We start from the raw sequence: 15,154 nt of genomic DNA on the forward strand, positions 1-15,154 counted from the left end.
TTGATACTAATTCTTTTGGCCTAATCCTTATGAAGGTTCTTTTCTCATCTGAGCATGACTTTGTGTTGCCACGTCAACTATGTATGATAAATTCACCATTCTTCCCTTTGTCTATATTCTCCATAAGATGGGTAAGATATCCATCATTTATCAAACTAAAAAGGCATCATTATACTTTGACTACATTTCTTCTCTTTTGTGTTATTTATTCAGTTGGCAGATTCTTGTTTTTTTTCTTCATACCTTCTTCAATGCCTGTTCTCTCTAAGCCCTGGTCAGCATTTACCTGGTTCATGGCAATGTTCCCTTGTGCTCTGTATTGTGAACAGCGCCCTTACTCTATAATGAAGCCTCTGTTTCCCTGCCATAGCTGTGTTCTCTGCCGCTTTTAGCAACACTCTAACAGGGTTGGCTTATCACTCTGCTAGCAAACTGCGACCTGAATTTGTACATCTCCTCTGGAAACCCTTCATACAATTGCCTCACTTTATTTATCTTGTGAAGATGCTAAATCACAAAAATCGACTTCTTTGGATTTCTGAAGGAAAATCCCCAACTAACCTACCATATGTGAATAGCAGTGCTATACCAAGATCACGGTTCCACTCCCCATGAGTGGAGAAAATAGTACTTAGCCATCACTTTAAAATTAATATCCTATCCCTTTAAATATCTGGCAGGTTTGCTCAAAGGTTAAGCATTACTGTAAGTACTTGGGACTCTGCGATTTGTAATCATATGGTATGAAATAAGTTTAAATAAGAATAAGGCAAACTATTTTTGCTACTCTGGATACTAATGCCAGAATTTGGATGAGCTCATTCTATGCCAGGGCATTAAGAGTTAAAGAGAAAAAGTAAATGAATGGCTCCTTAAAAGATCAAATGAATATGATGCTAATTCCTATATCCTGTGCTATCCTACCTCTAAATCCCTCAAAGCAATTTCATTGTCAGGAACATTTTGTAAAAAGAGATGGGATACTTACATGCTCTCATTAGGAGAGATGCTATCATTTAGATAAGATCCATTGCTGTTTTCCATTTCTGCTAGCCTGATAAAAAACGTAAAAGCTCATTAAAACTTATGTGACTTCTTAGACTCTATTCAAGACCTAATCGAACATTCCTGAAAACTAAAGGATAAATCATGGCAAGAAGAGAAAGGAATCCTTCAAATTACAGGATGTGTGTGTTGGCTTAACCATTTGAGGCAGTGTGTGGTAGACCACAGGCAGTTAGCAGCACTACATTTATGATATAAATTGTAAGGAAAGTTGTATTTCACTGTTTTCTCCCCACAGATCAATCTTGCTTTCACTGAGAACAGGTCTTTGTTTTCACAAGAAAAGCTTCCCTAACAACAAGTGCACTCCCTACTTGACACTACCCCTTGTCTTTTAAGACAATTACGACTTTCCACTGATGACAGACTTACACAGCGAGCTAATGCTTTTCACGATTGGTAAACATGTCCAGCAGTTAGAATTTTGACAAACGATGGATGCACAGTAAGCCCTCTAAACATTCTGCCACCAGTTTTTACCTTTAAAATCTTCTTCACCTTAGGCAATCATACAGATTTTTTGTTTTTACAACTAAAAAAAAGTTAACCAAACTCTTACGGATTTATTTAACAAGCGTAAGATATTTTAAAATCAGTAATTCAGTTTTTAGGTATACAAATCATGTCAAACACAAAGAAGGTCAGACAGAAAGGTCCATGGATTAGGAAAATTAATTATTCTCTTCTTTACAGTGTATCATGTAAAATATAGAAACAGAAAGCTGATGCTTTCATATTCTCCACATAATAGAGTATCATTTTTTCATATATGAATGTCTGGTCTAGCAGTTTTCTAAGGAGGTTAGTCTATTTGGAAGCCAATTTAGTAAATGTGCTCAGTATTAAAAAAAAAAAAAATAGCAAGGCTACCGGAAATGTTTAAAAGCCAGGGTTAGGGAAGATTATTCTGGACTAATGCTCTTGTTGGTGACCAAAAACAACATGCAGTGGAATGGCATGCACGTTAGAGGGCAAGTTGATTAGTAGGAATCATACAAGTTTGGGGAAAAAAGAAAAGATCTGTTTAAAATAGTATAGGTTAGCTTTCCTTGGTTAGTTATTTCAATAAATATTTGCCTGGCATTCAACTAGTCTCATACCTGCTAGCATAATGTTCAATGCGTGAATGAGTATCATCGTGTGAAAGCTGAGGGGACGAGGCAGGCCTATAAGGCAGAAAATGTGATTAGTCACAGATACCATCCATTAATGGAGAAAAAAACCCCCACCACACAGTTATGTTATACACATGGCCTAGAATGTTTTTATTCTAATTCTATGGATCATGTATACATTTAGTTGCTTCTGTATCTTAAATATCATCAAGCATTTTACAATCCAGGTTTGGGAGATGATTTCTCATACTTCTGCTTTTATCAAAAGCTATGAAGAGAGGCCAAAAGCTTCTCTGGAATCCTCCTCATAGAAAAGGCTTGGGGAGACAATTTCTAGGTAGCATTTTGTCGTCTTACTTCCTATAGTTCTGAAATTGTGTTAGCACTATGTGGTTTAAAATTTTAAATAGTTTACACTTTTGCCATTTATAGACTATCTTTTTACTGAATGAAAGCTGTACATTTGCCTAGACATTTCCAATTATTTTAGCTTCAAAGAGACTACCTAGTACAAGACTTCTTAAGACTCCATGTATCAAGATGTCTTGATCTATGCAATTTTATAAAGAAGAAGTGTATCGTCCAGTTCGGCAGCAAGACTATACTACTAATTTCTAGCACAAAATAGAATGACCCAGGATTGTACTGTAACATTTTAAAAAATGGCTAAATTTCATAGAATGTCACGATAACTGAAATATTTCTTAGGGAAACTGTGTGCTAAAATACAGGTAAGAAAATAAGAAAAGATCATTAGGAATAGTCTATATGGTATATAAACACCTATCTTTTCTTATCTCCATAGACAAGAGTTTCAGTAGGGTTAACATTTTTTCATCCTTTCAGATCTGATCTATTAATTATCCTTGAAGTTTTTATAGTATCTTTTGGATTAACCTTAGGAAAAAAAAAAAAAAAACACATCTGTTCTGAAAACCAGTTTAGGCTTGTGCTTTTTGTTTTAATTGGAATAGCACAAAAGGTCTCTTCAATTTCTCTGCTGACACAGAAAGCCCTTAGGTAAAGGCATAAATCCAAAAGTCAACAGTAATGTAATTCAGAGAGGACCCTAGTTTAGCCCAGTGTCCAAGCAGCACCGAAGGACTTGGTTGAAACACTAAGGAGAATGTGTTTGTTTCTTCCTACATTAAAAAAGAAAAAGATGTAGCTACCACTAGCTAAGCTTGTATAGCAAATGTGCCAGAAATTGATATTTCTTAATATACTATAGTAAGATAATTACAACACACTACAGCAAATAACTAGGGAACTGGAGTTCTTCCCTGAGAGATAAAGGTCATATTTATGAAACCAATGTCATCTAGGTCAAGTGTAATCATAATCAAATTGAAATGAGTTACAAAGATGTTTAAATCGTCAAGAGGAAACAAAAGGATGACTACTCAATTTAATAAGCAGATCCAAAGATTTCCATGTGAATCTTCCCTATAGTTTTGGAGAGTTAATCTCTTAATCTTCTAGAACCCTGGCATAGCCCATTATTAGAAAAAATGCTAAGGTTTGTTTTGAAATCTTCACTGCAGATCAAGATAAATTTAATACTTGTATTATTTGTATTATAAGAACTATCTTTTGGAACAGACCAGTCTTTCAATTACTTATTTTTAAATAAGTATTAAGCCTACCATCAGGGAAAATACATTAGTAGTGTTTTCCCTCATAATAGTCACTACACTGGAAGTGTATAGAAGAAAGAAAGCTTAAGACCTTGGAGCATTAAGTATACCAAGAAAACTAGGCATATAAATCCAGAACACTTTAATACCATTTTATACAGAAAATCTTATACAGAGCTTTAACTCTTAGCCTCAAGGATAATTCCATGTTATTTCTCTTATTAATATCCATAGCGCCTATCACAGCATGCATAAGCACAAGAACTTATAATAACCAGAAATCTTAAAAAATATACACTAAAAGAGGCACTTACTAAACCAAAGAATGAGCCAAAAGGGAGTACCGGTCAGAGATGAATCATTTAAAAACTAAGAATTAGTAAAAATACAAAGCCACTTAGTCCACAAACAAAACTAAGTGCAAAGCCTTCTAAAACACTCCCAAAGGAAGGTAATAATACTGTTCCCTCCTTCCCTCTTTCTAAACACAAAAGCGTATACCCAAAAGAATTACTTACTATTAGAGTTAATGACCCACTTGGCCAATTCCATCCCACCCACCACCATCTTATCTTTTATGAAAACTCCATTAATCAGTTAACATTCATTTAGGTTTCAATGCAGAATCGCTCAAAGAATATTGTTTGACTGGCTCACTTAGGAACAAACAATATAAAGGCCTATGCTAGCTTTAGTTTAAAATAATATGACAAACACAAGCAAATAAAGGTTTAGTCTAAGGAAAACCAAAAAATCTGTATCTCTGGAAACTTTCTAATTCTGTGATCCATATCAAATGGATTAAATACTGTCATCATCATAGGATTTGTTAACATAAGACAAAATTCTTGCAAAATAAAACACGTTAGTACCTGGTTCTTATGCCCGAAGAGGATGACTTTGTAATATATTTAAGATAGTATTTATAATCCTATGAATAAATACTTTAAATACAATTACTGCTGTTAAAGAAAACACAGACTTTAGGCTGCTAGGTTTATTTTCTTCCTCAAAATGAGAATTTCCCAGTATTTCTGAATAGTCTAACCAACTCTTTATAAAAAGGCAAACTGGGGGGTGTGCTTTAGTTCTTAAGAAAAGATTTTTAAATAAAACATGTTATTAATTTTAAAGTGTTTCAACATTTAAGAAAGACAAAATCCTCTACGTACAATAAGTTACTTTAAACTGATTGCCATATTTTTTTTTCTCATTAGTTTATGTGTAGCTGTTTTTTGCCTTTCAAGGAACTGTTAATTACCCTATTTATTATTTTGTGCTATTTTTATCTATGAATTTGTAAGAATTGTTCTTCAGCATATTTGTCTTTTGGATTTCTTACTTGGTTAAATTTATTTCAACATGGAGTAAATCCATTCACTTATCAGGATCCAATCAAGCTGAAACTGTAGTGTATCAACTCTTTAAATATTTCTTATTTATGAAAGGCTATAATTTTTTTTTTTTTTTTTTTTTTTTTTTTGAGACGGAGTTTCGCTCTTGTTACAGAGGCTGGAGTGCAATGGCGCAATCTTGGCTCACTGCAACCTCCGCCTCCTGGGTTCAGGCAATTCTCCTGCCTCAGCCTCCTGAGTAGCTGGGATTACAGGCATGCGCCACCATGCCCAGCTAATGTTTTGTATTTTTAGTAGAGACGGGGTTTCACCGTGTTGACCAGGATGGTCTTGATCTCTTAACCTCGTGATCCACCCACCTCTGCCTCCCAAAGTGCTGGGATTACAGGCGTGAGTCACCGCGCCCGACGAAAGGCTGTAACTTTTCTAACAGACTACCTGAGTTAGGAAAAACAATTACCAAGAGGCAGAGGACATGATTGAATCTAAATAACTCCCAAAGTTCTTTAAGCATGATGATGAAATAAATCAGAGAATGTACTACTTTAAGCTACCATATCTCAATACTAAGGGCCACAATAATACAGTTTTAAAAAAGAAAAGGAAGCCTTCCACTTCCTTTAGGCCCATAAAGACTGAAAATAAACCTCAATTAATAACTTGTATTTATCACTACATGGTTTTTTAAAAAGGATCTAGTTTAAATTAAATTACATGGTGACAATGAAAAAGACTCAATAAGGAGAAATTGAATTCTTATGTAAGCCTCTCTTTCCAATTAGTCATTTCCTCTTCATACATAATAGAGCCGTCTGATTTTCAACAAGTATTTTAATAAAGCATATTTTGAAATACCAAAAGTTTGTTATACCAAAAGTTTGTTATAACGACCCTACATGATATAGTTTTAAAACAGGCACAATGTTTGCTAATATATGAATCACAGGCCCCAAAAAGTTTTCTAACATTATAAACTCTAAGATAAGTCATCTGCTGGTATCTAAGCTTAGTGTTATTAATACACACCAATAGTAATAACAAAGATTATACTACACTTTCCTCCTAGAGCAAATGTGTAATTGTTTATGAGCTGAATATTTAGTTTAGAGAGGAGAGCAAAGTGAGTTTAGTTCAAAATTTAGAAACCCTTGCATACAATGATTAATCAAATGCATGGCATAACATGATAAGCAGTCCACACACCTCATTAAAATTATTCAACCAAACTCAGTATCATACTTTAAAACAAATTCTGCTGATACTTAATAGTCCACTTAGGCCCTAAAAATTCTAAAACGCATAGAATCTCAAGGAATATGGCTAAAGAATGTTATTATGTAATCAGAAGTTTCTTCCTTGCTTTTATATGAAGAAATATATAATCATGTCTCCCAGGAATACAACTAAAACTCCAATAACTGCTTTGATTATAAAGTGAATTCAAGCCAGGATTTCTACTGGTTTGAATTTCACCTGGTGAAGGAACCAAAAAACCCACTCTGATTCTCCTGATCAGTGTAGATGGTACTTTCAAAGTCTCATCAAGAGAAGAAGAAACAAAAAAACTGAAACGAAGGAAGGGAGATTAATATGTCCGTAAAATTAAACAAAACAAAACAAAAAAAGAGAACAAAAGAAAACCAAGCGAGCAAATGTGTTGGAGGTAGCAGCAGCACCCTTCAGCAAAAGTACTCACGCAGAATCTACCGGCCAGAAGTTGATCAGAGTAACGGGACTGCAAAACAAGAAATGAGGTGGTGAAGAGAGACACACGCAAACTCAGCCACAAAAAAATTTACTGAAAGGTCAAAATAAATAAAATCCAGCCAATTAAGTATGAACCATGGAAAGCAATAGCCAAACCAAGGTGTAAATTGAATTAAAAGGAAAACAAACAGTGTGGGATTGCCATCAGAGTTACGGCAAAAAAGAGAGGAGGTTTAAAAGAGGTGAAGACATCATCCCGTTTGATCGTGAGAATCATTACTACTTACTGTGAAGTAGTTTCCTGTGATTATATTTTCCCTTGAGTAGAAACAAGTGACTAGATATGACCACACAATCAGATACAAAGAGACACACATTTACTGATTTGTGAGAGAGGAAAACCAAAATGAAATACTGGAATCACTCATTTGTAAACAGTCCCGTATTTCTTTTAAGGCTTGTAAGGCAATTAGTGGCTGTATTGTATTGTGGTTTTTCATTTGGTTTTTTTTCCCCACTGGGAGATAAAGTTTAACTTTTGGGAGAAGAAACTGTCAAGCGATGTGGGAAAATGGCAACTGGACTTCCGCTTATTTTTCTCTTTTCAGCTAACATAAAAGGAAAGAAATAGAAGAGACTGTTTGCATTTGGGAGTGAAGGAGGGTGTTCAGCTGAGAGGAGATCAAATATACATCAAACAAGAGTTTGTTCTGCTTTTGCCACTACTCACGTTTCCATGTTGTCCCCCTCTAAGACAGTCTGCACTGGCAGGTAGCCCATTCGGGGATGCTTCGCAAAATACCTTTTGGTTCGAAATTTGTTTTTCAGTACCTTGGCAAAGTCTCGAACATCTTCTCCTGATGTAGTCTAAAAGGGAAATCATGGTGAGATCAGATGCAGGACAGCAGGATTTCAAAACTAATGACCTCTCCAGTCTTCTGCCCCATGGCACTTGTTTGGTAATTAAGGAGAGTGTTGTTGTGAGCAAAAGCTTTGGAATCAGACAAATGGGGCTTTGAAACCAGGCCTGGCATGTACTAACCTGGGTGAGTTAGTTACTTCTCAGAGGCTCTGATCATCAGTAAAATGGGAGCAGTAACACCTCAACACATTGTTATGATAAATAAATGAGGATACAAGCCACTAGGCTACTCAAATAAATGGTCTTAAGGTTAAAAAGGTGACCTTACATTTTACCACACTTTGTGGTATTTTAAAAACTACTTAATACATAATGATAGCATTCTTCACACACTATTGGTCTATTCACCACGTGGTACATTCTGAATCACTGACCATCTCTATAAGAGAAATAAAAGTGAGAAAGACAAATATCTGGGTGGATCACTCTGATGATGGGAGAGACAGATGCTTTAAAGCAGAGCTTCTCACACTTTGATGTGTATGGGAATCAGCTGCAGATCTTGCTAAAATGCAGGTTTTGATTTAGAGCATCAGCAGTTGGGGCCTGAGGTTTTTGCATTTCTAGTAAGCACACAGGTAATGCCAATAGACACACGATTGTTAGTCAACAGACCATATTTTGAATAGCAAACATGTAAAATTTAGAGAAGAGGAGAGAAACACAAAGTGTGGCTCTACAGTCAACAGGGACAGGTCTATTTTAGAGAAAACAAACCTGAGAGGAGCCTGTCTTTAATTCTTAGAGATTTGTACTCAGGTCTGTCTGGCCACCAAGTCTATGCCCTTGCCATTTCACCTGTCATTTTTCACAGTTCTACTGTCCACTTAACATTGTCCTAAAACAACATTTTAGGAGATGGCTTCAACTCTTATTGACAGAACCTTGAACAAATTATTTAACCTCAGGACCTCAGAGTCCTCATCTGCATAGAGGGGATAAAAATTACAGTACTTATTTTACACAGGGTAGTTTAAAAGGTAAAATGATAAGCATTTAATTGGTAAGTGTTAGTATATAAAATGGATTTTTAAAATGCTGTCAGTATATAGGACAGATAATAGGTGAGCAATACTGATTAAAAGTGGTAGATAATGAATCTGGGGGAACCTACAACCATCCCCTGTATTCAACATGCCTCATGACCATAAGATCACCCCCACACAACCTCTAAGGCTGTGCAAAATAAATGTGAAAACATTCTTCGATACAACCATGCACACAGAAAGAAAACCCTATTTATTCATCCAACAATATTTTTTGAGAGTCTATCATGTTCCATGGGTGCCAGGCACTCCGCTAGGCACCAGGGATAGGGTAAATCCTAAAGCTTACAGGTGAGAGCCACTTTATCTGGGGAATATCTGGGAAAGTGACAAATCACAGCATTACACATGATCTGTAGTATTGTACAAAACTGAAATTTATCCCAGTTGAACTAACTCTCATGTCAGGCAGGCATCTAACTTACCGGAGTGCAATATTCCACCATGGGATAGTGCATTTTATGGCCTTTTGCAACTCGACCAGAAAAAAAGCAGCTTTGGCAGATGTCATAATTAAAGTGCTTTAGACTCCTGTACCTGATAAAGAGCAAAAACAAACACATATGTATTTCTTCAAATCAAATTCCCAAAGAACACTCTTTAATAAACCTTCTACCATGTTCTAATTCAAGAAACAGAATGCAATGTTCATTAGTCCCATAAGGTAAGTGATTAACTTCCTACCTCCAGATTTCTCCACTGCCTCTTCTACAGTATCAAAACATTTTGGCAGAAAGATCATCCTATAAACATATGGAAGGAGGGAAGAAAAACTCTACTCTTATTTAAACTCCACTAGGAACTCTTTGAGATTAAGTAGGAAGGTACTGGAAAATTTCCAGTCTTTTGAAGACTAAATAATCAAATTTAAAAGAACTTCCAGAAGAGACAGATTGATGCCATGCCTGCCCTAACCCATCATGGAGACAAAAAGTTTTCTGAAGCAATTATTTTCTAAAAATTGTCAAGATAAAGCAATGTCCTAAGACAAAAGAAACTTAAATAAGAACTTTCAATTAAAACAAGTCTTGCTTGAATACTGTTTTCTAATTTACTGACATGATTCATCTTCAGTTACTTTTCTCTCTATCTCTTCAGAAATCCCCCACTACGTTACCTACAAATGATATCCAAAGCCTCAAGAGAAAACGAAATTTGGATTAGATGGAAGAATTTATAATCTGTAAATACTTGTTGGTACATTTCCTCCATTCTCAGAATGCAATATTCTTTGTTTCATACTCTCCTGCCTTTTGCTTTCTCAGATAAGAACCTCAGCCAATTCAAAGAAACATATTTCTTATGTCAAGTATGGGGAAGTGGGAAGGAAAGCTATCTTTTTTAGATCCCAACCATCTTTCAAGAGGAGGAAAGGAGGAATGAGAAGTGCTGAGTCCTAAAATAATATAATTTGATAGGGGCCAAAGAACTGAAGGTGAAAATGCTCTTTCAGATCCTTCAAACCATTCTTCTATTTTATTTTATAAAAATGTTCCCTGTATACAAAGCCCACTAGCTAAGGAAGCAGAGAAAAGACAGCTTAGAAATCCAACACAGGCCGGGCGCGGTGGCTCAAGCCTGTAATCCCAGCACTTTGGGAGGCAGAGGAGGGTGGATCACGAGGTCAAGAGATCGAGATAATCTTGGTCAACATGGTGAAACCCCGTCTCTATTAAAAATACAAAAAATTAGCTGGGCATGGTGGCGCATGCCTGTAATCCCAGCAACTCAGGAGGCTGAGGCAGGAGAATTGCCTGAACCCAGGAGGTGGAGGTTGCGGTGAGCCGAGATTGCGCCATTGCACTCCAGCCTGGGTAATGCGCAAAACTCCATCTCAAAAAAAAAAAAAAAAAAGAAATCCAACACAGTCACTTCTGGCTTCCCTTCCCCACTCCCCACCCGCATGGCATCATTTTTACCTGCCAAAAAACCAGGAAGGAAAGAAGGCATCCTTCGCAAGCACTGCCTACTCACTGTTGTCTATCTAAGCTTCAGAAACCTCTAAAAGTTTCTGTAAAACCTCTTTGTAAACAGCATGACTATGGAAGGATAAACACCAACAGTAAAAGAGCACTATGAGTAAAAAGCACGCAGCAGTACAAAGTAGTCATTAGAAAATAAAGAAACAAAACCAGTTCACACATAACTGGAAAGGAGTGTTTACTTAGCAGCTAAGTGGATTCTGCACAGGCAGAGACCACACAGCTCGTTGACAACTTTGTGGCTTATTCATCGCTATAGAAACCTTGATGTTGATCCACACGTTTAAGTACATCACAGTTTCAGAATTAGGATGTAGGATTACTGTTAAATAAGATTATTTCGTAAAAAAAAATTCCGTCTTCCCAAACAGATCAACAAGGCTGAAGATTTATTTAGCCTCGTTTTCCATGATATTTTAAGAATATCAGACTAACCTGCTCTGTTTTCTATCTCTTTCAGTTATAAATTTATAAGGACTGTGCTTATTTTTTTTAGCTGCTTTGTGAATCTTCCATTTACTTGCATACATTTTATTCCTTAAGAAGTTCATTAGGATACTATGCAAAGAATGTAATCAGAGTCACAGATAAAGAAGCAAGTTCTAGGAAGCTGAAAACAATTCCTGTTACTTAAGGGAGAAAAAAAAAAATGGTGCAGAGTGAATGAGAGACTGAGCTACCATTATGGTTCCTCCCAGAACAGAATGATCTCCTAGTTTTATAACTGATTCTTGGAGAGTTTCTATAATCAGAAAAGACCGTGAAAAAAGAAAGATGATAAATATTTTTGGTTCCAGGAGGGAGGAGGTACAGTTCATCTGTAATACTTCTGTGAAGACACACACTTTGTCCTGCTCAACCAAAAATGTGGCTCTGAAGAGCTGAAGAGTAAAGGTGGAAAGGGACACCAGCCTAATAAGTCAGATCCACTGAAATAACCCAGCAATCAGGAGGGTGACAGGAGTGATCGATGTTCCAGCCCCATCACCTTCTCTCCCACTTTGGAGAGGGATGAACTAACAGAAACTGGCACAGGAGATAAAAGGTCAAGTCATAAAACGATGGAAAAAATGATGAGAAAAAAATGCCATTTTTTTGTTCTTTATACCTGAATCCAATGATTGGACACTCCTTGCAGATGTTACATTTGGCCTGATGCTTGGCAGTTTCTGCAGCAGCCACTCTGTGCAGGACGGGCAGCCACACCATGGACTGGGGTTCCAGTCTCATCCAGTCTAGGAAGAGGGCTGCTTCAATCTCTGGCTTATTATTAGCCTGCAAACACAGGAGGGAGAGAGAAAGAGGGCAAAAGGATGAAAGAAAAGAAGGTGAGATGGCAAAGGAGGTGTATATCAGATCAAGTAATAAATTAAACAAAAAAGAACAAACAATGGTTGCAAAGCTAGGCTGGCTTTTCACAGCTTGTTTCAGCAAATGCTCCCTAACATCCAAAGAGACACCTACTCCTAAGGTTTTGGTAAACTGTCATTACTCTTTATGGGTACTAGATGACAACAAAAGAAAACAAAATCAACAAACAAGAAAGGTAAAGCAAACTACGCACCTGAGCGAGACTATATTTAACTCTAATTTTTGAGCAGATAGGTAAAAGTTAGCCAGAAGTGAAATGCAGGTGTTTACTGAAAAATTTCAAAGGAGGGGGACAACTGATTGTTTTCTAGATAATCTATTTCTCATAGAATCATGAGGGGCTTTAAAACTCATCTGATTCCAGAGCCTCATCTTATAGACAAGCAAACTGATTTGCAGATCAGAAAAGTAGCTTTTTTAAAGGCCATAAAACTAGCAGCAGAGCTGATAATAGAATCCAAATCTCCTGGCTTTGCACTGTTTTCATGATGCGCTGTTGGTTCTGTGTCTGCCTCTCTATTTTTCTACCTTTCAAAGTCTAAATATAAGAAATACCATTCACCCCAGATAGTACAATGATCGCAAAATACCACCATTTGATTTACATGTTAGTGTATCATACATTTTACTTAAACCTTGTTTTTTACAACCCTATAGGATTGTTTTAATTTTTTTATATTGTTAGCTAGATTTACTACTTTTTTGCTCTTCATTGCTTCCTTTCATCTCAAATCTTCCATCTGGGATTAGTTCTGCCTGAAATATGTCCCTTAGAATTTCTTTTAGCCATTGGTGATACATTTCTCAGGTTTTGTTTGTCTGAAAATAGCTGCCTTTAAAAAAAATCCATATTCCTGATAGTTGTCTACATTAAGTATAATTTTTTTTTTTTTTTTTTTTTGAGAGTGAGTCTGTCTGTTGCTGAGGCTGGAGTGCAGTGGTATGATCTTGGCTCACTGCAATCTCTGCCTCCTGGGTTCAAGCGATTCTGAAGCCTCAGCCTCCCAGGTAGCTGAGACTACAGGTGCATGCCAGCACACCAGGTTACATTTTGTATTTTTAGTAGAGATGGAGTTTCACCAGGCCGAACAGGCAGGCCTCAAACTCCTGACCTCAAAGGATCTGCCTGCTTCAGCCTCCCAAAGTGCTGGGGTAACAGGCGTGAGCCACTGCACCCGGCCCAAGTATAAAATTTCTGATTGAAAGGTTTGGGGCTTTTATTTTGTTTTTGAATACTGAAATATGACCCCACTTTCATCTCACTATCTCTGTTACTGTTGAGAAGTCAGCAGTAAAAACAACTATTGCTCCTTTAAAGATAATTTATCCTTTTCCTATCTTCTGCTGTGTTTCTAGGATCTGATTTAGACTGCTTAGGATTCATTGAACTTCTTAAAGATGTGATTTAGAGTCTTTAATCAGCTCTGGAATCTTCTCAGTCATGATCTCAACAAATAGTGCCTCTTTTCCATTCCCTCTCTATTCTACTTTCAGAACTCTGTTAGATAAATGTTAGACTTCTTCAATCTATATTTCTCTGAATAGGCTTTTCCTAGTTCCCATCTCTCTGCCCCACATCTTTTTAAAACATCCTTCTGTGCTTCATTCTTACTAATTCCTTCTGCTTTACTATCTGAGTATCCATTTCTCTTGCCAGTCTGCTGTAAACCCAGATAGTTTAAAATTTTGATTATTGTACTTTTGATACCTAGAAATACTACTTGGTCATTTTTAAGGTAACTTCTCAAGTTTGTGGTTCCCTGTAGATATTTCTCAATGTTATTTTTTATTTTTCTAACTGCATAGGCATAATTTTAAAAAATAATCTCTGTCTAGTAATTCTGGAATACGATGTTATTGTGGATCTGCTTCTGGGGTCTGCAATTTCTTCTGGTTCTCATTCACTTTGATTTCTTTCTTTTTCCACCTTGATTTCTTGTATGCTTAATATGGTTTTTACTATGCTCTAAATTGACCTTACAAATATTTTCTGGAGATACTTTGAGCCCTAGTATAAGAGCACTTTCTCCAGAGATGATTTTCATTTACTTTTGCCAAGAACCAAGAAGCATTACTTATTCCACAGCCAATTTTAGTTGAATCTATGACATGGGAATACTTAGTATCACACAAGTAGTGGGTATTTGAGCTGCAAACCCAAGTTGCTTCTCTTGTAATGTGCTTTGCTAATAAAAGATGTATCCACATTTCAGATAGAAAGGCAGGAGGGTTTAGACTGACAGGTCATTTGGCTTATAACACTGATCACTTCAACAGTACTCCAGTCGTTACCCCTAATTCTATATTTAGCAACACTATAGAGCTGTTTAACTTTGGATTTCCTAGCTGCAAAATGGTATCAGTTCAAACTTCTGATAAAATGCTATTGTTTACCAAAGACATGGAAGCAACCTAAATGCCCATCAATGGTAAATAAAGAAAATGTGGTACATATATACCCTGGAATACTACGCAGCTAGAAAAAAAATGAGATCGTGTTCTTTGCAGGAACATGGATGGAGCCATTATGCTTAGCAAATTAATGCAAGAACAGAAAACCAAATTTTGCGTGTTTTTATAAGTGGGAGTTAAATGATGAGAACACATGGACACACAGAGAGGAACAACACACACTGCGGCTTTACTAGAGGATGGAGGGTGGGAGGAGGGAGATCAGGAAAGTAACTAATGGGTATCAGGGTTCATACCTGGGTGACAAAAAAACCTGAACGACAAACCCCCATGACACAAGTTTACCTCATTACAAACCTAGACATTTACCCCTGAACTTGAAAGTTAAATTTTAAAAAGCTATTGCTGAGTACTTTTCTCTGTGTAGAGTTCCATCAAAGAGGTACTTTGTGGGAAAAAACTTAAAAGAAATTATGGAATCTAAAGATGAAAAAGATCATGCAAGTCCATTCATCCTTTTGGCATGGCACCACAGAAACTTT

General features: G+C 36.5%; 1 protein-coding gene across 16 annotated transcripts in view; it reads right to left on the bottom strand.

Moving 5' to 3' along the window:
• Positions 1–15,154, bottom strand: part of DMD (dystrophin) — a 2,654,855-nt gene that overhangs the window by 55,965 nt on the left and 2,583,736 nt on the right. For 10 of the 16 annotated variants that reach the window (XM_010334838.3, XM_074391460.1, XM_074391464.1 and 7 more), the window contains 6 exons: positions 11,938–12,104; positions 9,273–9,384; positions 7,610–7,746; positions 6,869–6,907; positions 2,166–2,231; positions 989–1,054 (listed from right to left, as the gene is read on the bottom strand). In XM_010334838.3, the coding sequence (XP_010333140.1) occupies positions 989–1,054; positions 2,166–2,231; positions 6,869–6,907; positions 7,610–7,746; positions 9,273–9,384; positions 11,938–12,104 (587 nt within the window). The remainder of the gene's footprint in view (positions 1–988; positions 1,055–2,165; positions 2,232–6,868; positions 6,908–7,609; positions 7,747–9,272; positions 9,385–11,937; positions 12,105–15,154) is intronic. The other 6 variants (XM_010334835.3, XM_074391455.1, XM_010334837.3 and 3 more) reach the window with 3 other exon arrangements.

The sequence above is a fragment of the Saimiri boliviensis genome, chromosome X (genome assembly GCF_048565385.1).
Source record: "Saimiri boliviensis isolate mSaiBol1 chromosome X, mSaiBol1.pri, whole genome shotgun sequence".
NCBI classification, from domain to species: domain Eukaryota; kingdom Metazoa; phylum Chordata; class Mammalia; order Primates; family Cebidae; genus Saimiri; species Saimiri boliviensis.